General features: G+C 42.2%; 1 protein-coding gene across 1 annotated transcript; it reads right to left on the bottom strand.

Annotated features, from left to right (window-relative positions):
- Positions 1 to 4,453: 4,453 nt before the first annotated feature.
- On the bottom strand, positions 4,454 to 5,716 carry LOC115076098 (galanin receptor type 1-like). Its single transcript, XM_029577214.1, has one exon. It carries the CDS (start codon positions 5,714 to 5,716, stop codon positions 4,454 to 4,456), a length of 1,263 nt encoding a protein of 420 aa, XP_029433074.1.
- Between the last annotated feature and the right edge of the window lie 20,562 nt (positions 5,717 to 26,278).

Genomic DNA, 26,278 nt, shown 5'->3' with positions numbered 1-26,278 from the left:
TAATATCTTTTCTGCAGGAAAGTCTCGCTTCTCTGAGGAAAAGAATTTTCTTCACCTTTTCTTGGCTATGTTCCAAGATCGACTTTCATGGTTTGAGATACATCTGAGGCCAGACTGACCTTTCGAGTGTAAATCTTGATATAGAAGGCCAATTACATAAAATCCATAAAAAGGAATGATAAGAATAATAAAATCTAATACAAACAGTAATAGTTTGACTTTATTAAGGAACAACCAAACAGAAACTTTACCAGAACCTTACAGGCAAATTAATTTATTTTCATATGCCAGATTTACAACATGCAAAATTGCTTGATAAATATTTCAGGAAAAAAATTATTATAAATTTTTTTTTTTTTTTTTTTTTTACAATTTAGCTTGAAATTACTCCATGATGAATGAATTAAATAAGACCAAAAAATATAATGGTTTTGCTCAGGGTGCTGCTAGCTATGGGCACACAGGATGAATCTCAAACAGCTGCTCTGTTTACTTTTTCAGTGCCTCCCCTCCAGGCAATCTGCAAGAAATTAGAAGGAAGGGGCTGGAAAAGGAGCAGAGTAATTGGGTTCTTCTCTACAGTGTCTGCTCCAGATTCCCTCCCTCCCTCTCTTGTCTCCATAGGAAGGGAGGGGGTGAGACTGGCAATCAGCTTGTTGGGAGAAACAGGAGCAGAGGGGCTGGACATGAAAGCAGGGCAACCTGATTTCTGATCTGCTAATCTCATTCCCTTCTACTCTGTCCCCTTGTTTAATCAGAAGGGGAGGGGCTGGACCACAAATACAAACAAAGCTTGTGATCCCAGGATTCAGCTGAGGACAGAGTCAGGATGGAGGAAGAAGGTATCCTAGAATATAATCAGGGAGCTTTAAGTGTTTGATGGGAAGAGAGAGTAAGTAAATGCTGAAAGGTGGTGAGGTGAAGAGGGTTGAATACTGGCAGTGTGAGAGAGGTAAATGTTGCAGGAGGTGAGGAGAGGGTACTGCAAAAGGGGGCGAATGTTGGGAAGGTGAGGAAGAGGTGAATGCTGGGGAGAAGGGGGTGAGCATGAGAAGGGGAGGTGCATGCAGTATCCTCCCCCATATCCCTGAAATCAGCAATGCAAACTTGGGCTGTCTGAGATGATGAAAGAGAACCAGGATATGGGGGTCCATGAGAATCAAATTGGTGGAGGGGATGTGTTGGGGGTAGGGAGTGCAAAAGAGCTGGTGGTATTGGGGCAGAAGAGAGATCCAGAGGGAGATGGTCTATGTTAAAGAAAGCCAGAGGTGGTGATAGGGATGAAGAGAGTCAGAGATGTGTTGGGGAGGGGATGGAGCAGAGGTAGTGATGCAGGGTATATGAAAGAGAGCCAGAGTTGTGATGAAGGTTGGGGGGGAGTGAGAGAGAAAGAGGTGTGATGGAAGGGTGGGGGGAGTGAGAGAACCAGAGGTGTGATGGAGGAGGCAGAAGTAAGTGAGAGTGAGCCAGAGGTATGATAGGGGCAGAGGGACTCAGAGCCAGATCCAGAGATTGGAAGGAGGTACAGAGAAAGAGAAAGAGAGGTAATGGGAGGTGGGGTTAGTGTGTAAGAGTTATAAGGTGTGATGGGGGAGCATATATGATAGAGAGTTAGAGAAAATATTGATCAAGAGAGAAGAATCTGCAAGGGATGATTGGGGGTAAGAGTGAATTAGTGAGAGGGTAGTGAGGAGATGTGTGAGAGTGGATAATTGGGGGTGATGGAGACAAACTGGAGGGGATGACAGAATGTGAGAGGAAGTGAGTAAAATGAAATGGTTGAGAGAGAGTGAGAAAGTCAGTGTGGAGATGATGGGGAAGGGTGAGACAGGTTGCAAGAAATTGATGGGAGGAACCATCCAATGAGGATGTGAGAGGAGCACTGAAGGGGGAGAGTTAGGGAAGTAAAGTGTTAGGATAGGGATAACTATAGGGTAAAGTGTTAGGATAGGGATAACTATAGGGTGAGAAATGAAGGATGGAAGAGGTGTGAGGATGGAGGGTTGAGATCCAGGCATGAGAGGATAGTAAGAGTGAAGTGATGGTGATGGAAGGGAGAGATTTAGAGGTAGAGAAGAGAAAAATGAAGGAAATTTAGATGAAAAGGGAAAATAGATAAAAGGGGAGGGAGGAAGTATTTGTATTTTGTATTTATTAAAATGCATTAATTGCCTGTGCCTAGGCCCTAGGCAATCTACAAAATAATGATGTGATGAAGACAGGAGAGAGAAAAAAGTTAAATGGAAAGCAAGTCAGAGAAGGAAATCAGGAAAAAGAGAGCCTTCAATGCAAAAGAAATCCCACCCAGATAACAAAGATAGAAAAAAGCATTTTATTTTCAGTTTAGTGATTGGATTATGTAATCCTCCGATCTACTGGTTGTATGGCTCCTGGAACAAACTGGTTTCCTAGCAGGCTATGGTGGCTTTTATTGTATCAATGTAAGTATTATCTAAAAATGTTATACATAAACTATTGAGACCACAGATGTCCCTTCTTTAGATATGAATAAAATTCTCTGATGTGACATCTGAACAAGGGACCTGCGTGGTTTCAAAAGGTCACGTACAATATTTTTAGATAATTCATATACACTGATGCAGTGAAAGGTTTCAGCTTCTGCCAGTAATCCCTTGGTTAGTATGTAATTTTCTATGCTATCTTGTGTTCTCTGCAAAATGTATTTTTTGTTAAATGGAGAGGGGTGATGGAGGGCTAAAAACTATTGTGAAAAAAAAAAAAAGAAGTGCCTCATCAAGTGCCCCTGTCAGCACATCAGTGATGAGGTAAGAATCAGCCAGTACAGTGCAACCCCCCTGGTTCTTCCAGTGTGGTTGGTGCTTACCAGCAGGATCGCAGTAGAGCCTGTGTCCGGCGGAAGGGGGAGGCGGGAAAGAATGGATGGGCCCTAGTCTTTTTTTTTTTAAGTACCTAACACTGCCTCTGCAAACTAATAATTTAAATAAGCATACAAGACGTGATTCTGGTAATTCATTCATTACCAGACCGTAGATGGCCGGTGTTACGTCCTGTAAAGCGTATGAGATAGATCCTATAGTAGTATGGACCATGCCACAGAATTTGGTTAAACGTATGGCAAAGCATAGCTGACCTGAGATGAGAAGGAAGGAGGTTTAAACTCCTGTCAGGGAAGCCAGTAGCATTGATGACAGGGGTGTGGCAAGGGGCTTCGGCACTCAACGGCCAATACACTTGTGTTGACTTCCCACCAACCACCACCACCACCACCATCCTCCTTGTAGAAAATGCTTAAGATCACAGAAACAGCAGATATTTCAAATAACACCCTCTTCTCACCTTTTACGTGCAGGTGGCTACAAAAATATAAAAAGAGGTCCGTCTGTCCCCGCCCCCCCCCCCCCTCCCTTACAGCCTGATGCCCTGGGACTTTCATCTCCACTGCCCCCTTCACTACATCACTGATTAATGAATATTAGGATTTGATATTCAAAGATGTCTGCTGGTTTCCTTATTGCCTGGAGAATTTAATTGTCTGGTGGAAGTTGTGTTTTGGAGGAGGGGGGACCTTAAGGGGGGTGGCATGAGGTGGGGCAGTGGCCTTCCTGTGGAAAGCTAGGAATAATTACGTAAACCTGGATAGTGAGAACAGAGTTAAACTATAGGCAATGTATTCTCTCCCCATAAAAGTAACTATAATAAGTGTTTGGATACATCACCTGCCTTTTGAAAAATAAATCAAGATTAACTCAGTTTATTAGACACTGCCTACAGAACATCTAAACTCTCTCTAAATCATGTGGAGTACATCAGAGGAGGGATGAAAGTCCAACCATTAATATTATGGAACTAAAGTCATCCCCCTTCATTAATAAACGACTAAGCTACAGTACAAACTTTCAGCTGTTTAGACTGTTGAGATAGGAGCAGTCAGTGCTTAAAATGACATTCCTGCAGAGCATAGGTGCTGTTAGCATATTCGTTGGAATGTAATCTGATAGACTGTCGCAACAATGGGATTTATAGTATTTTAAAGACATTTCATTACTGCCCTGTAGATGAAATCGCACAGGAAACTGTCAAAAAGTAATTTAATCTCTCGGACTGGCAGGATCCTAATAGGGAGAGGTGTAATTGTGTTAGTGACTAAAATAAATGTTGCATTTAAAGATCTTTTGTTTTCCAGTAGGAAACGCTTGACATGATGTATCGTGTTCCTGGATCTGGTATTCACCTTACCTATATATACAAACTGAACGGTTTTAGCATATAAGCATCCTGCTGACTGGTAGTGTTTCTGAAGGGAGGATATTGGAAAGCTCCCGTGACCTTTCCGTCCTGAAGGTGTTGGAGACAGACCCACAGGCAGCGGAAGACAAAAACGAATGGCATGTGCCTTAAAGGTTTACGGGGAGACAACATCAAATGCAACTCAGTTTTCTCACTGGCAATGGCTGAATCCGACATCTGTTTCCTATAAATTTAGAGAGGATGCGAAGTCCTGGCATCGGTCAGACCTTGCTAGAGAGCAGCTGTGCGCTTTCCCTGGGGTGGAACGCGCTGAAGTCCGAGCTGAAAGTATTTCTGGCATCTGACGTGGCGGCGGCCCCTCGGAGAAAGAAAAATCCAATAGGGAAATCATCCTTCTGTGATATTTGCTCTTGATTTCTTTGGCTGATCTATAAAGATCTCCCACGAAGCAGTAGCAAATGGGATTGAGACTGGAGTTGGTGAGGCCAAGCCACTGAGCAAAAGGTCTCAGCTGCAGAACCCAAGGAGAGGGGGCAACATCTGGGGAGGACTGGATGTTGAAGTCTATCCAGATGTCCAATATGTAGACGGGCAGCCAGGAAACCGCAAATAGGGAAAGCAAGGCTATCACCATTTTTGCAACCTTCTTTCGCATTTTCAGTCTGGATGCTGGCATCGATTGATTGCTGGAGTCACAGTCTTTAAAATTAGAGGTGTCCCACCAGAGTTTGCGCACAGTCAAAAAGCAAATGACCAAGTTGAATAGAACTGGTAGGCAGTACAGAGCACAAAAGAGCAGAAAATTGTATGCTTGCTTGAACCTTATTTGAGGCCATATTTCCCTACAGATTGGGAACACCAGAGGCAAACCTTCAAATATTCCTATCTCATCTCTTTTATTCATAAATATAAGAGGCATGCATATGCTTGAAGACAGAACCCAGACGATTACTATGGTGCAGAGTATCTTCTTTTGGGTGAAAAAGGACCTGGCATTCAGAGGGTTGTGGACGTTGTAATATCTGTTGACACTGATCACTGTGAGACTTAGCACACTTGCAGAGACGGAGACAGCCTGGATGAAGGGCACTGCCCTGCAGAGAAAGTCCCCGTACACCCAAGCTTTGTAGATCAGGTTTCCCACCGCGATGGGCATACAGACACACACAACCAGGAGGTCACAGACGGCCAGGTTTATTAGCGGACTCCTGGTGGCACTTAAACCGGACATCTGACTGCTCCGTTTCCTGGTAAGCACCTTAATAGACATTATGTTGCCCACAAAACCCACGACAAAGGAGATCACGTACATGGCAGTGAGGCTGATGGTGACAGGCTCCTTCACAAACAAAAACAGCATTTTTTCCAGTTCATCCACATTCAGTTCTTGGCTTCCATTCTCCATGGCTCGCGCGGACAGGTTCTCCCTTTTCAACAATGTCAGGAAGGTCCAGTCGTGACCGGATGGAGCGAGCGAGGAATTCATTGCTTTCCACAAGTTGGACGGCACCTTGCAGAGCCCTGGAGTTGCAGGGATGATCGCCGAAGCCCCCAGCTCACTACAACATTCATTGCATCAAAGCTTCCAAGCAGTTGTGGCATGTTTTAATCTGGGAGGGGAAAAAGGAGACATGGATTAGATTCCTTTGACTTGTTTTTCTTTCATATACATCAACTAGCAAGAAGATTCAAAATGTCAACACTGTTTCCCCCAAATACAATCAGTTTTCCAGTCTTGCATTTTCATTTTGACTTTGTACACAAAATACAGTTGAAAAAGATTTTGCTACTGTACTGTATTCGCCATTCGCTGCATCCACTGAATAATTAAACCACCGAAAGCAGATTTGTAATAAATATTCATTAATCGTAATCAGCTAATTTCTTCCCGCTGCACAGCAGTTCCCCGCTCCAAGTTTTACTATTCCATCATGTTCGGTGCGGAAAAAGTTTGCAAAGTGATCCAGCTCAGTTTTAATTAGAGAAATGGTCTTCAAGACAATTACCGTGTGTCCCCTCAGGACAAAGCAATTACAGCTCAAGTCCCGCTTCTCTTACAATTAAGGCTGCGTCTCCGTTTGAAGAGGGAAGGACGGGGCGGATTGTGGTGCTGAACGGACAGCTCCAGCGCTCGCAAGCCTGCATCAGGAAGGAAGCTGGAAAGAGCAGCTAGAAAACCTGCACATGCATTTCCTCAGTACGTCTTCCTTCCACATGTCTCAGCAGGGAAAGCAGATCACTCACCTGCTCATAGTCCTACAGCCGAGAGAGAGGAGCTGCTGGGCGCGCTGGACCCGTTCACAGGGAGAGTGCCTGAATGTGTGAATGTCGTTTGCTCAGGTCTTTTCATGATTGATCCACACCAGTCTCACTGAAGAAAAAGGGTTGTGCTCAGTGCTGTGTCCTCTATATACACACCACCACCCAAAAGGGAATTTCGCAAATCTTGGGGGTGAACTGTAATGAATGGACTTTATTATCTTACCTGTTTTATCACACAGCTACTTATTTTCTCTGCTGAATACGTTTCTTTAAATAAGCTTTACTGATTAAAAAAAATATATATATATAATTTACAAAAGCAATCATTAAGCTAGCATCAAATACATTGCAATTAAAAATGTTGAACGAAAAATAGCCAAACAACCTTTGCTTTGAACCAGATTTATTTGCCAGGTTTAGTAGCTTTTTTACTTAGAGGCTGCTTTCTTTAAATAACTTTTCCACTCGTGGCATAATCTGGAAAGTGTGGTGGCGTTTTCTTCTTCATGTTTTTCTTTTCTTAGAGGACAAATAAATTATCTTCTGTAGTCCCAAGCTAGATTTCCTAAACTGTCCAAACTTAGTCTTGGTTGGACACACGTGGATCATGTGTTTTTTATTAATTTGGAAGGAGGGGTGAACTGATTGAATTGGGGGAGAGCTATTTCTGAAACTAGCCTGAAGTGTGGTGTTCTGAAAGGATGGCTCCTAGTCACCACTGCATTGTTCTGAGTGTAATGAGCCAAGCCTGTGCCAACAGCCTCAGTCCTCACGATAGTCCAGTTCAAAGAACCCCTGGTGTATACACAGACATGCATGCTTTTTATATATTTTTAAACTTCATGCAATCCTAATAGACCCAATATAGGTGCACAGAGTTGGCTGGATTTCTTTTTTCTTTCAGGAAATCAGTTGTTTAAAATTTAGTTTTAAATAAAAATAGAAAATTACTATTTCCTTTTGTCCATTATTACTATGTATGTATCATTGATCAAAGCTGTCTTTTGGTGCATTATTTTTTAACTTTTGAGTACAAAAACTAGCAATCACAGTTGTGACTTACAGCTTTCCGTTGTAGGCTTGTAGGATTTCCTTGTGGCATTAAGAACATTAATTTACTGGGGGGGGGGGGGGGAGTTAGTTTTAGAATGTCTTTCTTATTGCTTCCTTTGCTTTCTGCAGTTTAACTCCTTCCCTAGTCTCACCAGCAGGAGCTGTGCAGGGCATACAGGGTCATTCATCAAAGTATGTTATGGCATTAACACCCATGATAACACCATAATGCTTGCAGTATTTATCACAGTGTGTGGCGTTAATGCAGATTTGGAAAGTGTATTCAAAGGGGTGGGATTGGGGAGGATTAATGAAAATGAGGGGCATTATTGCACTGTGTGATAGCATAATGCACACTATTGCATGCTTTTAACAGTGGAAATAACTACACCTTTTTTGCAGGAGTTAAGCTGTGTGATATACCTGAAATGGCTGTAATGCAATTTGTGATAAATATTGCAAATTGTGTTTCGGGCATTTTTGGGCAAAGGAGAGAGGGGAGAGGGAAGGCATGGAGTAGGTAGAGAGGGAGAGAGAACCTCTGTTCTGGCACCCATAGTAGTCAACTATTTATACCACTATAGGAGGGCCAGCTGGTAACTCAAGGTGAGGTTTTGGTGGTGGTGTAGGGTTTTGGGGCCAGTTTTACATGCAGAGTGAGACGTACGAACAGCACAGTACACCTCAGTGAAGATCTGACATCATTTGGAGTGAGGAAAGTCGGACTAAGATGAGGTTTCTTCAATGTTCTCTCACCCTAGCTTGATAGTCCATCAAGCTAGGGTGAGAGAACACTGTAAATATCTCATCTTTGTGTGACTCTCCTCACTCCAAATGATGTCAGATCTTCACTGAGGTGTACTGTGCTGTTCGTACGTCTCACTCTGCATGTAAAACTGGCCCCAAAACCCTACACCACCACCAAAACCTCACCTCGAGTTACCTGCTGGCCCTCCTATAGTGGTATAAATAGTTGACTACTATGTGTGCCACAATAGTCTCTCTCTCTCATCATTTGCAGGCATTATCCAAGCAAATGTTATAGCATTTTGATGATTCTAGGCCATAGTTTGCTATCCTTGTACATTTTTTTTTTTTACCTACAAAATGCTATTTACTTCTGTTTGGTAAATAAGTTTAGCCATATACACTTGTGAATATAAGTTTCCCAAAATATCCCTTTTCCATCAGGCACTCTTTCTCTCCATCTCTGTTGGATTTATTTTGATTTGTGTTCTCACTAATTTCCTGCTATTTTCTCATTTCTTTGTCCTCTTACTACCTCATCCCTGCTGTTCGCTTATTATACTTTGTTATTGAAAGGTCGCAAAACACTAATAAGAGTTATTTTCCATCCAATGGAGCATTTTGGTTCTTCAGTTTCTACTCTATTCTCATGGATGCCAAAGATGGAGAGATTTGTTCCCTGCTTTGCGTGGAGGACTCTTACAAACGGTGGAGGCTGGGGAGTTCAGTAGAAGGTATTCAATGGCTGCATGGGGTGGCTGATGGGGAAGGGGAGAAGAGGAGGATGGAGTGATGGGGCGAGAGCGTTAAAGTAGCACAATTTACTTTTCTAGTTTTCCAGGCAGAGCAACCTTTGCAATATCCAGACTCAGGCTGGTTGCTTTCTACCATAGCAAGAAAAACTGAATGGCAAGTGAGCACAGTTAGCACTCATTGGCATTCACCTACAGCCTATGGAAATGTCCCAATTATAGCCACATTTAAAAAAAAAACTTTCTTCTTTAAATTGTATTTCCTACATTTTTATGAGGTCATTAAACCCAACCCTGCTTGTCTGAAAAACAATCTCATTTAGTGCAGTTTATATATTTTCAGTTTCAAATTTACATGGGTTAAATCTGAGAAGGAGAGTGTTAACCCCCAGAAGCAAGTCAAGAAATGTATTGTTCAATAAAAAAGTGTTTGGTTTTTTTTTTTAATTTTGCTTGTGAACCTGTATTTCTGTGTATTCAAATAGACTAACACAGCAATCACACTATTTTGACCAGGATTTAAGGGGTTAAATTGCTATTTGGATTACAGTTTAAACCAGGCACAGGAGATAAGGGGGATTAGTCAGTATTGATGGTGCAGAGAGAAAGGAAGTTAGCAGTTTTAAATACATTTTGGGCCTTACCTTAAAGACTGAATAATGTCCATCGCAATCTCTTCATGCCCATTCCTAAGCTGCTCGTTGAGGTTGACCTGACTCAGAGATTTGACTGCTTTAATTTATAAGGTCAGCTTTTACCCTAATATACCCAGGACTGACTTTAGGAGGTTGTGGGGCCTGGAATACTGAAACGGAATATTGGAGAAGGGGCTGCCATGTTGGTCCAAGCCAGACACCCCAAATTGCTCCCTCCCCTGGATGGCCCTGAATATGCCTCCTTGAATATTTTACAGCTGTGGAAAAGGATCATAATATGCACATTGAAAATGTAAAAAGAGTATAGAATCTATGGGATAAACCAAACCCAAGAAAGTTAATTTAGCAATGCACATCTATACGTTTACATAATATTACATATATTCTGCAGTTTTCTTTACTTTTCAAGCATCTCATTAAACCTTAAGCCTGGCGTCTTGATAAGGCATTTTTTCCTAGAGTAATCATATAAAGGGGGCGAGGGTTGGGAGGGGAGATAGGGAAGGACCTGAAGTAGGAATTGTAGAGGCATAGAATCAAGATCTTCCATCACTTCAAACATCTGAAAGACAGAGAGAGAGATCAAAAGAGAAAAATAAGTTTCTATTGTCTCCATGTGATTCTAGTTTGGTGCAAGAAAATTGAAAAGGTATGACATTCAAAAGGCCCTTTGTTGTGTGTGTGTGAGGAGAATGAGAGATGATGGAAGGAGGCATCACACTAACTTCTAGTACTGAGATCTGTTATAAAGCACCAGAGAGCATTCAGCAAATCAGCCTCTTATCCTACTCCAGTGTTAACACTTTTTGTGGCATGGTAGTTGGCTACACTAAGGAACTTTTCCTAGCTACTCATGGTAAAACTTAGGTGCCTCCAATTAATTATAAAGCAGCAACATCTGTAAAATGCATAACTGCTTTATAGTACAAGCTCTTGGCAGAATCTCCCATTCCGTAAGAGTGTCACAGCTATCATGGTTGGCTGCCAGAGCTCTCCTCCGATCAGTGTGGAGATAGTGATGCTTTTTCCGTCTGTTAACAACAGCTTGTATTGTATTCTTCCTTTAATTATTTATTTAACTTAATATCCCACCTTTCTTGTCACATTGTCACTTTTCCATAACTTTATTGGTACTGACTGGCTAGTGTTCTTGGTCTTCTCTCTCTGCATATCAGGTCAAACTCACACTCAGCCCGCTGCCAGCTAATCATCTTCCATCTCCACTCATAAAGCCAAAACTCTTTCTCACCCATCCATATAAAATTTAAAACTTGAGCCAGTGTTTCAAGGTTTAACATTTTTTATTGGTATCATTCACAAGAATCAGCAGTAACACAATGCAAGGTAAGGGGCCTAACATTGTTTTCCCCTGAAACCCCCCCACCCCCCAAAAAAAAAAAAAGTCCTCAGCAACGTCCCGCTAATGAGTGAATGAGTGTCAAATGTTTAACAACAACAGCCACAAAAATGGAAGTAAACAAAGATTATATTTTACCCCTTTTCACCTCTCAGGACTCCACTCCTCATACACTTTTCTTGTGCTTTTTGAGATTATTACACAACTGTATGAGAAAGGAGTTCTTATATTATTATTATTATCATGATATGTGCAGCACATACCAGATGTATGCAGCACTGTACAGAGACATAGGAATAGAGGACATCCCCCATACCAACATGGTATGGTATCACCTCAAGTCTGTCACCAAGGAACATCAAGCCCAAGTCCCCTCTATCCCTTATACCTCAGCAGATGAAACTGTTTTGGATGCCTGTCTTCCTAAATTCTGTCCCCCACTAATGGAAACCAGGCAGTCTGTTGCTCAATAAACAGAGGACTGTTTAGAGGGTGAACCCATGAGGCCTACTCTGGCAGCTGGCAAACACGCCTTGTAGCAGGACAACTGCCTGTCCCGCAGGTTGAGCCTATGGGTTCTGGTGGCCAGCAGGACATATTCCCTAGGCTGGTGAAGATAACTAAAAGTCCAAAGGCACACTGGGGACAGGGGCAGGCAGCTAGCAGGAGTGGTCAGTTTTAGGCAAAGGTCCAGGCAGCAGGCAATAATGGTCAGGTCCAAGCAAGAGGTCAAGATCCGGAGGTAGGAGGCCCAGTTATCCTACTATTGGTTTACACAGGCTCATAGAAAAGTCTTGAGATTCTGATTTACCCACACGGTTTGTCCATTACTCTGGGTGTGGTAAGCTGAGGTGAAATCCAACATAATTTCAAACTTCCTGCACAAATCTTTCCAATAGCAGGCTGTGAACTGAACTCCCCAGTCTGAGAGGAGGTGAAGGGGGAGCCTATGTAGACGGAAGATATGTTGGACAAAGAGTTTAACCAGTTCAGGTGAAGATGGGAGGCCCAGAAGGGGCAAGAAATGAGCCATCTTAGAAAATCTATCCACTACCACCCATATGGAACTGTTGCTGCCAGAGAGGGGAAAGTAAATGGCCAAATGGGTCCAGGTATCCTTGGGGGCTGGCAGCAGCTGTAACAACCCCCAAAGTTGTGTTTGCACACTCTTATTCATGGCACATGTGGGGCAAGATTCTACGTAACACTTCACGTCATTCTTCATCTGAGGCCACCAGAAGTGCCGGGCAATTAATTCCAAGGTTCGGGTGATACATGGGTGCCGTGCCAAATAGGAGTCATGAGCCCATTGTAATAGATGCTGGGGCACCACAGTCTTCCCAGAAGGAACCGCAAATGTAACAGCAACTACAATCTTCACAGGGTCGCTGATATGCCAAGGAAATTCCAGAGAGCCCTCAGTATCAAAGGAACATGGGAGGGCATTGGATCTTTGGTTCTTCTCAGCAGGACAGTACTGCAACTCAAAGTCAAACCAATTAAAAATAAAACAACCAACAGGCTTGCTGGGGATTCAACATCTGTGCTTGTGCTAGATGTTCTAGGTTTTTGTGTTCTGCAGAGATAGTTACTGGGTGCTTGGCTTCTTCTAGCAGGTGTCACCATTCTTCCAAGGCTAGCTTGACCACTAGTAGTTCATGATCTCCAATGGTAGCCTTTCCCACCAGGCCTAGGTCCTTGAGTTTCCCACCTTATTTGGGCAGCGACTTGTGAAATGCCCAGATGCAGCACAGTACAAACACAGGTTGAGGTTATGGCACCTCTGCTTTTCTTCTGCTGACAGCTTGAAGCAATCCACCTGCATGGCTTCTACTGGTAGAGATCCCAACTCTGGGGGAGAGTGAGACACTGGAAATTCAGGGTGAGGTGGACAGGGTGGTGAGCCGAGCCTCTCTCACTCCTACCCATTCCTGAAGCCTCAAGTCTAGCTATAGGGCTAGCCTGATCAGGCCTTCCAAAGTGTCTGGCAGGACCCAGGCAGCCAGCTCTCGTTAAATCACTCTGAGAGTCCTTGTTGGAAAATCGTAATCAGGCTGTACTAAGTCTCCATGGTATGCAAATTTATCTTATGCATATTCATTATGGATATCCTGAAAACCTGACTGGCTGTGGGGTCCCAGGACAGGCTTGGGTAGCCCTGTATTAAAGGCTTGTGTTGGTTGGTCAGTCACACTGTCGAGTCTATCTGTGGTTACCAGGTGGCGCCCTGAACGGTGGAACATGTATTATGCAAAGACAATATGCTCTGTCTATGAAGCCCTGTGTCTCATGCTCGCAGACACATCAAGGCAGGCTCATACACACACACACACACACACACACACACACATTCATATGCACACACATTTATGCACTCAGGTGCCCTCCAAACACACAAACACAGGCTTCCCCCAAATACACATATATACACACACAGGCTCCCACTCATGCATACATACACACAGGCTCGGAGAAAGTTCTTTTTCACTCAACGCACAATAAAGCTCTGGAATTTGTTGCCAGAGGATGTGGTTAGTGCAGTTAGTGTAGCTGGGTTTTTAAAAAGTTTGGATAAGTTCTTGGAGGAAAAGTCCATTACCTGCTTTAATCAAATTGACTTAGAAAATAACCACTGCTCTTGCTAGCATCAGTAGCATGGGATCTTCTTAGTTTTTGGGTACTTACCAGGTTCTTATGGCCTGGTTTGGCCTCTGTTGGAAACAGGATGCTGGGCTTGATGGACCCTTGGTCTGATCCAGTATGGCATGTTCTTATGTTATGTCCCACTCACACACAGAAGCAAAGAGTCTTCTTCAGGATTCATGGCATTCATGCAGCCGTCTTCTTCTTTGGCTGCCATGGGATGGGGGTCCTATGGTGGCCTTCTCCCTCTTTGGCTGCCATCCTGCAGGCCTCTTCCTCTGGTGTTGGGCAGGATTGATTGCATGAGCCTGAGCTCTAAGTGGATGAGCCATGGCCCACCAAAGCCCACCCATGGCTACGCTACTGTTGTGGATTGTAAACTGGCTAAAATACAGGAAACAGAGAGTAAGACTAACTGGTCAGTTTTATCACTGGAGAATGGAGAATAGTGCAGAGTCCCAAGGATCTTTACTGGAACTGGTGCTTTTTAATCTTCTTCTATAACAATTGCTATTTAGCGCTCTCTAGAACTGGGCAAAGAGCGATGTCTAATATACTTTCAGTCTAGTTTATGGAGAAGTTCCCTACATTTCTATATGTTTGCTATTAATTACTTAACAAAATAAAACAATATTTATCATTTTCACTTTTGCTCAATTTTTAAAATTATATTTATGGATCAGCCAGCCAAGTATTGCCAGACAGTGTTTGCTAGTAGTTATATAAATATCTCACATGAGCCACTGAGAATACTCTTCCCTGGCCTGAGATTCCAGGCATCTCTTACTCTATAATACAATGGCCTCCTAGTAATGAGCCATACTTCTACATTTCTCCATTTAGCAGCCCTGTGCAAAAATAATTAAACAAGGAGGTGGAGGAGCAGCAGTGAACAGACTGATACCAATGCGCATATGTAGGTCATTCTCCACTGCCCATTTGAAAGAAATGTTACAGGTGCATAGTCCATATATTCAGGACCACAGGTTGAGTTTTTCATTGTCTTTCTTCTTCACTTATTTATTTGCCATATGTGAAAATAAACCTGCCAGCATCTCCTGAATAATTGCTGTGTGTATGTGCGTCTGGCCTGGAACCATGATTTGCAATGGCAGAAAGCAAATTAACTAAGAGTTCAATTAAAGCCTTTTCTCGGGCCATGTATCACTTCTATAGTTGGTGATTATGTGCCAGAATGCTTAATTGACCCATTCAATTTTTCCCAGTACCTAAAGCTCCATGCGCTTCTCACTCTTACTCTAATGCTCCTTGGTGCTACAGTCTGTTCTTTTAACATGAGCGCTCTGAATTTGACCCTGCAATGATTTGAATCCAAACTGGATTCAAATCCTTTGTCTCAATAACTCCGTTACTGAGACAAAGGAGCAGCTCTCCTAGTCCATCCAGGATCCTGAGCTCCTTCAACTTAGTTGTTCATGTCCCTTCTTTTATCACTATATCCTGCCACTCACAAGCCCCCTACTTGAGTGACAGGTGACTGAAGAAAAGATTGCATTCAGGTACTCAGGAACTCTATTTTCCATAGGCACAATGAGAGAGCATTTTGGAAAACAGAGTGAAGCTCAAGCTAATAGAACAGCAGCATTCAGGGTAGGTGATGACATCAGAACATAAGTTCTTGGATTTACCCAAGGGAAGTCTTGCCTAACAAATCTGCTTCATTTTTTTGAAGGGGTTAATAAACATGTGGATAAAGGTGAACCGGTAGATGTAGTGTATTTGGATTTTCAGAAGGCGTTTGACAAAGTCCCTCATGAGAGGCTTCTACGAAAACTAAAAAGTCATGGGATAGGAGGTGATGTCCTTTCGTGGATTACAAGCTGGTTAAAAGACAGGAAACAGAGAGTAGGATTAAATGGTCAATTTTCTCAGTGGAAAAGGGTAAACAGTGGAGTGCCTCAGGGATCTGTACTTGGACCGGTGCTTTACAATATATATATAAATGATCTGGAAAGGAATACGACGAGTGAGGTTATCAAATTTGCAGATGATACAAAATTATTCAGAGTAGTTAAATCACAAGCAGACTGTGATACATTACAGGAGGACCTTGCAAGACTTGAAGATTGGGCATCCAAATGGCAGATGAAATTTAATGTGGACAAGTGCAAGGTGTTGCATATAGGGAAAAATAACCGTTGCTGTAGTTACACGATGTTAGGTTCCATATTAGGAGCTACCACCCAGGAAAAAGATCTAGGCATCATAGTGGATAATACTTTAAAATCGTCAGCTCAGTGTGCTGCAGCAGTCAAAAATGCAAACAGAATGTTAGGAATTATTAGGAAGGGAATGGTTAATAGAACGGAAAATGTCATAATGCCTCTATATCGCTCCATGGTGAGACCGCACCTTGAATACTGTGTACAATTCTGGTCGCCACATCTCAAAAAAGATATAGTTGCGATGGAGAAGGTACAGAGAAGGGCAACCAAAATGATAAAGGGGATGGAACAGCTTCCCTATGAGGAAAGGCTGAAGAGATTAGGGCTGTTCAGCTTGGAGAAGAGACGGCTGAGGGGGGATATGATAGAGGTCTTGAACGAGTAGATGTGACTCGGTTATTTTCACTTTTGAATAATAGAAGGACTAGGGGGCATTCCATGAAGTTAGCAAGTAGCACATTTAAGACTAATCAGAGAAAATTCTTTTTCACTCAACGCACAATAAAGCTCGGAATTTGTTGCCAGAGGATGTGGTTAGTGTAGCTGGGTTCAAAAAAGGTTTGGATAAGTTCTTGGAGGAGAAGTCCATTAATGGCTATTAATCAATTTTACTTAGGGAATAGCCACTGCTATTAATTGCATCAATAGCATGGGATCTTCTTAGTGTTTGGGTAATTGCCAGGTTCTTGTGGCCTGGTTTTGGCCTCTGTTGGAAACAGGATGCTGGGCTTGATGGACCCTTGGTCTGACCCAGCATGGCAATTTCTTATGTTCTTATGTTGCACAGTCATCCCGAACAGATTAACCAAGCAAAGCAGCTGCTTAGATGGACACCCCAAACACGTTATCAAAGCAACTCATGTTAAGATACTCTTAACAGGTTAAACTTATAATGTATTTCTTGCGAAAAGGTAATGATTGGCTTAAAAGAAAACTGCACAATTTGGTCTACTGCTCATTGATTCAAAAATACATTTGACACAAGCGGTACAAACATTTAATAGGGTAGCAGTAATAACAGTCCTGTTTCCTATGCTCCTGTTAAGGCGTTGCGTCTAAAATCCTTCAAGCTGCGTTCTGTAATTTCTTGCAGCTGCAGGAGCTGTAGATTAGCAAGACAGTTTCAAATTATCTCATATCTGTTTTGAATGCTTTTAACTTGCGATGCTGCTGCTGCTACTCAATTAGGACAAGCAAAGGTATGTTGCACGAATTTGCTGTTCTTAGGAAAATCAGCTTTACAATCCCAGATATGAAAAGGGATCAGAACTCATTCAGGACTTGATTTCTTAAAGCTTTTCTCCCATTCTGTGTCCATCAGCCTGGAGCTCCTTTCTATATCCTGACTGCCAAGGACTGCAAATATCCCACTGATGTTTACCTGTGCTGTTCTCAGGGCAGAATTCACTTCCAGAAACACTGCCTGGAACACTGAACGTGGATCTGATTCTGAGAGATCCTTCATGTAGCACAAGTTTTGAATTAATCAGCCAACTTCCATCTTTCCTAGAGGTACAGAGAAAATGAATGAAAGGCAAACTGCAGAGGCAACTGGGAAAGGACTGACATGTCCCCTAGACTAATACAGAATGGAAGAAAAGGAGAACAGTGAACAGAGAAGCTGGCTTTTCAGTTGTGGGGTCGTGATCCCTGTTGATGCTCCCCATTGCTATTGCAGCCTTCCATTTACCTGCATGTGATTTAATATATAGTAACCAAAGGGATTATTCACGCTAGTGTCCGCAGTAGGTTGGGAGGAAGGATGTACAATTCTATCCCATTCCTACCGAGATTGAATAAATGGCAGAGCAAGGTGCACTCAGGGGTAGTTTGTTTGATGTCGGTGTACGGCTTATTCTTGAAATCCTGTGCCATGTTTGGGGTGTGGACGTCCTAGGACAAGCAGTCATCACATAACGCCACACTCAGGAGCAACATAATGTGCTACATCTTCACAGAAAGGGTAGTGGGTGCATCACGTGAAACGACCTGCCAGTGGAAACGGTGAAACGATGGGAGGCAAAAACGATACTGGAATCCAACAGAGGATCCCCTACAGCGGAGGAGTGAGAGTAAAACGGGAGATCCAGCAGAGTCTGGGAAAGTAGATGGGCCTGGTGGTTTTTGTCTGCTGCCTCATTCTATGTAGGTTCATTGTAGGTTCTCTTAGGAATGGACCTTCTCTTAGGAATGGAACCACATTCTATGTAGGTTCATTGTAGGTTCTCTTAGGAATGGACCTTCTCTTAGGAATGGAACCACATTCTATGTAGGTTCATTGTAGGTTCTCTTAGGAATGGACCAGGGGCGCAGCTACCTCCTTGCGCTCCTAGACATATCTGCTGCCTTCGATACCATATGCCACAACCACCTTCTTACCTGCCTTGAAGCCATTGGTATCACTGGCCTAGCGCTTGCATGGTTTGTCCTATTTATCCAATAGAAAATTTTCAGTCAAAGTTGGTAACGCCATTTCCACCCCCCACTCCCTGCAACAGGGAGTCCCTCAAGGTTCTTCTCTCTCCTCTACTCTGTTCAACATTTACCTGACGCCCCTATGCCACCTACTCTCTGACCTTAACCTCAAATTTTATCTCTACGCAGATGATGTCCAAATCATCATCCCCATCCACAATTCCATCACCGATGCATTAAAACACTGGGAAGCCTGCCTCACTTCCATAAACTCCCTCCTCACCAATCTTCACCTGGCCCTGAACACAAATCAAACTGAGCTGCTTCTCATCTCTCCCCACATACCCCTTGAATCTCTGCCATCTCTCGACCCTGCCTGAAAGTCTATCACTGAGCAACCTTTTGTAAGAGATCTTGGAGTCATTATCGACCAACAGCTAAACATGAAAAAATATGTGAGCTCTATACTTAAAAATGTTTTTTTCAAACTTAATACCCTGAAAAAACTCAAGCCACTACTACACTCCCAAGATTTCCGTACTGTGATCCAGGCGTCCCTGCTCTCAAAGCTTGACTACTGTAACTCTCTCCTCCTAGGACTCCCTTACCCCACAATCAAACCTTTGCAAATTTTGCAAAATGCTTCCGCCAGAATCCTCTGTAATGGTCGGAAATCAGACCATATCACCCCTATTCTTAAGGACCTTCATTGGCTCCCCATACCCTATAGAATAACTTACAAAACTCTTACCACTATACACAAATGTATTCACTCTCATAATTCCCTTTGGCTCAACACACCCTTTAGCGCTGTTCATCATAACCGACCCACAAGAACTGTCCATAAAGGCACATTGCAAGTGCCTTCTCTAAAAATGGCACACCTCTCCTCTACCAGAAACCGCGCCTTATCTATTGCTGGCCCAACACAATGGAACACTTTGCCTACGACTCTCCGTTTGGAAACCTGCTCAATTAAATTCAAAAAGAAACTTAAGGCATGGCTCTTTCGGCAAGCCTTTCCTGACTAGTCTCTCTTCTCACCCTCATTTATGCCTCTATGCTGCCCACTTCTCCATCCTCAAGAACCCCATCCCTGCCAATCCCATTTCCCTGCTCGATCCTGCTCAGTCTCTGGTACTCATTGCTGCTCACTACAGCTATAATTCTTGAAATGCTCAAACCAGCCCCTCTGCCTGGAATACTTTTTTCCTCATTACAGAGATATTCTCTTGAAATGTTATTTAGTCTGATACAGCATCTTTCACCTTAGTCATTACTTTCAATTTGTTGCTCCTTCAGTCGTTTTGCTGAAGTTGTGTTACTTACACCTCGTTATATTCTTGATACGTTTTGTTGTTGCATTTGAGCTGTACTTCTGTGCTTCACTATGTTGCCCCATCCCTTTTCCCTGTTATTATGTAATTTCACTACTTTTGTTATAATGTGAACTGGCGTGATGTACCTTTACGAACTCCGGTATAAAAAAAGCTAATAAATAAATAAATAAATAAAAATTGCTACTGTTTTGAGATTAAGAACTTCCAGCAAGCTGCAGGTGACTATTAATAGGGATCATTGACTTCTTAGGAGTTAATGGAATAGTCTATTACTCGTGGGAGGTGGGGGTGAACTAATTTAGCACGACCTGGCCTAGAAATAGTTTGGCTGAGACATCTGAATTTGTGGCTTTGTAGTGTGGTACAGATTAACATGGATCAAAACTGCATGTTTTGGGCTTGCTAGATAACAGAGAAATTGATGCGGATTAAGATCTTTTCCTTGCTTTTGTTAATGCATTTATGTTGGTCCCCTGTGTGTCTTAATCCAGGCTGACATACTGGCAGGCCAGCAAGAATAAAATTGGAAAGTTAAAAGCCTGTCTGTAAGTCAGCTATGGTGGCATGAGTGAGATGTTGAGCTCCGAGGACCTCAGGGAGCCCTTTCCAGTTGCCAGGTAACCTGCAGTAGCTTGGATAGAAGCAGCAACCTTAGAGCACATAAGGTTTGTGGTGGACGGTCAAGCTGCCAAGAGCACATCGATTTCCCTTACCAGTCATGGCACACAGTTTTTAACCTGCCCCATAAGGCATCCTAAAAATGAGTGAGAAACATTAAACACTGTCATTTATCAGACAGCATTGTGTGACTGTGCATCATAAATATTGACCAATGGCAAGGCAGCTTTAACAATGTTTTCTGGTTTCAGCTGATAGAGTAAATGTGGTGTTGGTTTTTTTTTTAAAGGGAATACACACTGGCTTTATGTTTTTAACTCGCATGCACCCTGGATGCCCAAAGCACTGGGGTTTGCCTTCTACCTCACATTAACCTTGGGCATGTATCCAAATCCTCAAATATAAGCTTTACCTTGTGTAATCAGTTGCATTGTCCATTGGCCAGAGTCAGTTCTAAAAAGAAGCTGAAAAATTAGCAACATTAAGGAAAGTCCTGAGCATTCCCCTCCCTGCTGACATACAGTAAGCACTGAATACAATATAGAGTGGACTAGGTTAGCTCTTTACCATTCATCAGTGTAAAACCTCCGGACTTTGGCTGCTGCTGGTCATAGGATATTGGGGTGGGATGGGAGGCTGTTTCACATCACTCCCCTCCCCCCCCCCTTAAAGTGCTATAATGTGCTGTGAGGATGGACTGCCAGTGCTATTTGAGTTACCAGGGTCAGAATCAGCATTTGGAGAGGGTTGTCAGGAGGGTTTATCAACAAGGAGGAAAAATTCAAATGGCAAAACTTAGGACAACGGTAGTGTAAGCAGGTTAGCTTCTCCCATACCCAGCTACTGCTGCCATGCAGAGCTGGAGATGGTTTAAAAGCAAACTATGCTCTGCAGACATGAGCAGAGAGAGAGAACATTCAGTTTACTTTCATAGTTAACATAACATAGTAACAGTAATGATGGCAGAAATTATCTGGAAAGAAATATGACGAGTGAGATAATCAAATTTGCAGATGACACAAAATTGTTCAGAGTAGTTAAATCACAAGCAGATTGTGATAAATTTTTCCTGCTCTATTTCTTTCCCACAGTTAGACTTTACCTTGTTTTAATGTAACTTTACGACCTTCGCACATGTTATTGTTCTGTTATTTGACTCACTCCCCCTGTTATCTGTAAACCAGCATGATGTGATTTTTAATCACGAATGCCGGTATAGAAAAAACTTTAAATAAATAAATAAATAAATTGCAGGAAGACCTTGTGAGACTGGAAAATTGGGCATCCAAATGGCAGATGAAATTTAATGTGGATAAGTGCAAGGTGATGCATATAGGGAAAAATAACCCATGCTATAGTTACACAATGTTGGGTTCCATATTAGGTGATACAACCCAAGAAAGAGATCTGGGCGTCATAGTGGATAACACATTGAAATCGTCGGTTCAGTGTGCTGTGGCAGTCAAAAAAGCAAACAAAATGTTGGGAATTATTAGAAAGTGAATGTGAATAAAATGGAAAATGTCATAATGCCTCTGTATTGCTCCATGGTGAGACCGCACCTTGAAAACTGTGTACAATTCTGGTCATCGCATCTCAAAAAAGATATAATTGCGATGGAGAAGGTACAAAGAAGGGCTACCAAAATGATAAGGGGAATGGAACAGCTCCCCTATGAGGAAAGACTAAAGAGGTTAGGACTTTTCAGCTTGGAGAAGAGACGGCTGAGGGGGGATCTGATAGTGGTGTTTAAAATCATGAGAGGTCTAGAACGGGTAGATGTGAATCGGTTATTTACTCTTTCGGATAATAGAAAGACTAGTGGGCACTCCATGAAGTTAGCATGTGGCACATTTAAAACTAATCGGAGAAAGTTCTTTTTTATTCAATGCACAATTAAACTCTGGAATTTGTTGCCAGAGGATGTGGTTAGTGCAGTTAATATAGCTGTGTTTAAAAAAGGATTGGATAAGTTCTTGGAGGAGAAGTCCATTACCTGCTATTAATTAAGTTGACTTAGAAAATAGCCACTGCTATTACTAGCAACGGTGACATGGAACAGACTTAGTTTTTGGGTACTTGCCAGGTTCTTATGGCCTGGATTGGCCACTGTTGGAAACAGGATGCTGGGCTTGCTGGACCCTTGGTCTGACCCAGTATGGCATGTGGCATGTTCTTATGTTCTTAAGGACCAAATGGTCCATCCAGTCTGCCCAGCAAGTTTCCTATGGTAGCAACTGCTGCTCCGTGCAGTTACCTCCATGTTTCTGTTAAAAATAGTAATTATCGCTCCATGCAGGTTACCCACATGTTTCTGTTAAACTGTTTTAAGCTACTGGCCTTCAATTTGGCTACTTTCCTAGGAGCAGCTTTATTCAGAAGAGAGCTATTGATTGCATCATGCACCAACTGCTTTCTGCAACATGCATGATGTCATCTGTGACATCATAACTAACATGTACCAATGAGATGCGGTGGGTGGGACATGAACAAGTTAATGTAAATCAGTTATTTACTTTCTCAGATAATAATTGAAGGACCAGGGGACACTCCGTGAAGTTAGCAAGTAGCTCATTTAAAACAAATCGAAGAAAATTCTTTTTCACTCAGCACGTAGTTGACCTCTGGAATTCATTGCCAGAGGATGTGCCTACAGCAATTAATGTAACTGGGTTTAAAAAAGGTTTGGATAAGTTCCTAGAGGAAAAATCCATAAACTGCTATTATGGTAATTAATAAGCAAATTGTAGCTTGTGATTTTTCTAATGTTTGGGTACTTGCCAGGTACTTGTGACTTGGATTGGCCACTGTTGGAAACAGGATACTGATCTTGATGGACCCTTGGTCTGACCCAGTATGGCATATCTTATGTTTTATAAACACACCTTCTCCTAGGAGCGCAGAGAAATAGGCATTCGATCCAAGGCAGATGTAGTTATATTCCATGTGAACTTCCCAACTGCTGCACAATACATTTCTTCAGGAGTACAGTCTCATAATACAAGGCAACATCAGTACAAATCCAATTTCTTTATTTTAGCAACAGCATGTGAAGTGGGAAGCATGTGAAGAGGGATGAACTTTGGCCATTTTCCTACATCCTTCTATCTAAATTGTAGACCCTTAGTTATCGGTGCTAGGATGCTCTCTGCATTTTCTGGCACTCTGCAAATGTTGGTATTTAAAAGGGAATAATGACAGTGCTTAAAGGAACAGTGTCAGGATTGAAATAATAGGAAAGAAACTTTTGAAAATAAATCTTAATATTGTAATTAGAGATGTGTTTTCATTTGAAAAGGACATGGAAATGATAACAATATTGTTTCAATTTGTGTCATTTTGAAAATAACTAAAAAACATTTTGTTTCATTTCAGGTTTTTTCATTTTAGTGCTGGCTAAATGCTTTTAAAGCTCACTATATTGATTTTTTTGTGGACAATTAAACATATAAAAAGAAACAGAATGAAAAACTCCAATGAAACAAAAAGAAAAAATATATAAAGCACTGCATACCTCTAACTGTAATGTGATTTTTCTATAATGTTTGGCAATTCCTTGCATTTTTTATAGGATTTTGTTGTCCTCCTTTTTACTGTAACTATGCCTGCATTAAATGTAAAGCTTGCATAGATACCAAGGCTGGAAATTCTGCAGCTGTGAATAAATATGAAGCATTACGGGGCTTTGGCGAGACATGTCACGAAGCCTCAGGGCATTTTAGGTGAGAACTGTGCAGAACATTTTGATAGCTTTTGCTTATAACATTGGAAATAACATTTCTTAATGTTAAAATTGTTTTGTTCAGCCATTTGTATGCTGTTTAGCGGTGACTGCGGTTCCGAAGGGAGCTGATTTATTTGTACATTTGGAAATTCTCCAGTCTCATTAGTAGAAAATATTAACATCTTGTTTTCACAAAAGGGAGAGATTAATCTTTAAGGAACCAGTTTTTACTAAAGCCACATAGGCCTAGATTCACCATTCTATCGCAGAATGGTGAATCTTTTTGAAAGTGAAGTCCATTTGTGCAAAACATAATTAAAAAAATGCCACTATTTAGCCCGTGTAATTCTGAAGTAGCGTATGTTTTGCCCAACTTTTAAATCTACCACAAGGGAGAAAAACTGCCCACAGGGAAAAATTGCAAAAGTAAAACTATGTGCGTCGTTTCTTTCCAGGCCTTAAATCCAGCCCCTTGCTGGAGCTTCGTTAATCCCCATGTTTAACTTTTGCACATTTTTTTGCAACTCTATAGAGAAAACTGAAAGCTTACAAAAGTGACCACTAGCCTGACCATATAGCCCCAGGATTCCAGCACAGGCTGAGGCCAGTCCTGACTCTACCCCATTGAATTAATGCGCTTGTAGGTCCAGTTTCTGTGAAAATGATATGAATTTTCTGTGTATGCATTAAGGAACGAAACACGGAAGCTTTTATTTCATACGTTTGCTTCATTCTCCAGTTCTCCTTTTATTGTCCTTCATGGGACAGCAGCAAAGATATGCAAATCAAAGCAAGAGAAAGAGCGGCCTAGTGCTTAAGCAGTGGGCTGAGACCCAGGGAAGACAGGGTTAAAATCTTGCCTTCTGCTACAGACACTCATTATGACCTCATCTCCAAATGCCTCACATACACACTAAAAGCGATTTTCAAAAACATTTCCATGCTTAAAAATGGGTTTTACATGTGTAAATGCACTTTATTCGTATAAGTGGGCTGTTGAAAAGTGCTACAATATATGCCTTTGGATTGTCCATAAGATTTACCCCTGTAAGTCCACTTTCCGCAGGTAAATGGCTTTTGAAAATTGCTACAATCGTAGTTACATTTAAAGATGTAAATCCTTTTGAAAATTGCCTCCTTAAATTGTAATCTCTTTAGGGAAGGGACTTATACTTATCACTATTGTATAGCACTGCATATGGCCAATAGTGCTATAAAAATAAATGCTAAATAGTATTATTAGTAATAATAAAGTAACAGGTCTGGCACCTCCTGCTGAGCCTGTTCCATGGAGGTGTGGCTGAGTCTGGGGTACTTCACTTTGGGTATCATTGCTGCTGCACCAGCATTGCAAATCTGTGTTAGCCATTTCCCAATTTAACAACCCTGAGAGTGTGGCCGAGACCCTCTGGACCATCAATCAGTACTTTATATAGTATTTTTTTCTGACTGCCTTTTTGGACACAGTACATTAAAAAAAAACCCCATTCAATTATTTCATGCAGTGCTCCTTCTTCTTCTCTCAGTCGCTGTTTCCTGAATAACAAGCCTCATTGAAAGCTTACTCTCCAGATGTTCACCTCTGCTCAGGCCAGAAAGTGCCTGGGTTTTGGGATTTGCTTTTTTTTTTTTTTTTTTTTTTTTTAAAGATCCAATAGTGCCCTCTATTGGAAGAAATTGGTACTACAACGTTCCTTTGTGCCAGGAAAATATATTCTTTAGTCCAGGGCTCACTAACGTTTTTGGTACACTGCAAAAAATAAAATGCAAACACATATCTACTTATAAGATGTTGGCATTAAGACTCAACAAAACAGGCAGGGGGAGTGTGTTAGAGTTAAAGTTTATCTATCACAGCTCTCAACTTCCTACAGCCTGAATGCCTCTCACTACAGCTCTCTCTCATACAGTTTATTACATCTCTCTCAGGCTGATGGGGAGAGGGAGTCTCCTAGCAGTCACTTTCACTTTCTATTTATCTTTCTGCTGTGTGTGGGACTAAGCCGGCTTTTTAAAGTGGCATCAAGACAGGCTGGCATACAGGCTCTGGAAATGCATGTCCCGTCTGGGCTGGCTGCAGGCCACGTGGCTGCACAGGGGCGCGACCTTGCTGAGGGCAGTGTATGCTGTGAGGCCGGCCAGAGCTAGGGACCACGCTCCTTGATAGTGCTCTCTGGCTCAGAGCAGCAAGGAGCAGGTTGCTGAATCAAGTGTTTTGACCTGCCAGGTTGGGCACACCTGCTCTCAACTATAAGAGCTTTACAGAAGAAACTCACCTTGACTGGAGAATGTACA

This window comes from Rhinatrema bivittatum, chromosome 14 (genome assembly GCF_901001135.1).
Source record: "Rhinatrema bivittatum chromosome 14, aRhiBiv1.1, whole genome shotgun sequence".
In the NCBI taxonomy this organism is placed as follows: Eukaryota; Metazoa; Chordata; class Amphibia; order Gymnophiona; family Rhinatrematidae; genus Rhinatrema; species Rhinatrema bivittatum.
Note: the sequence above shows the minus strand (reverse complement) of the source record. Positions and strands in the feature narration are given on the sequence as shown.

Excerpts from the sequence above, each read along its gene's own strand:
- LOC115076098 (XM_029577214.1), bottom strand. The coding sequence starts at position 5,716 with ATGAATTCCTCGCTCGCTCCATCCGGTCACGACTGGACCTTCCTGACA.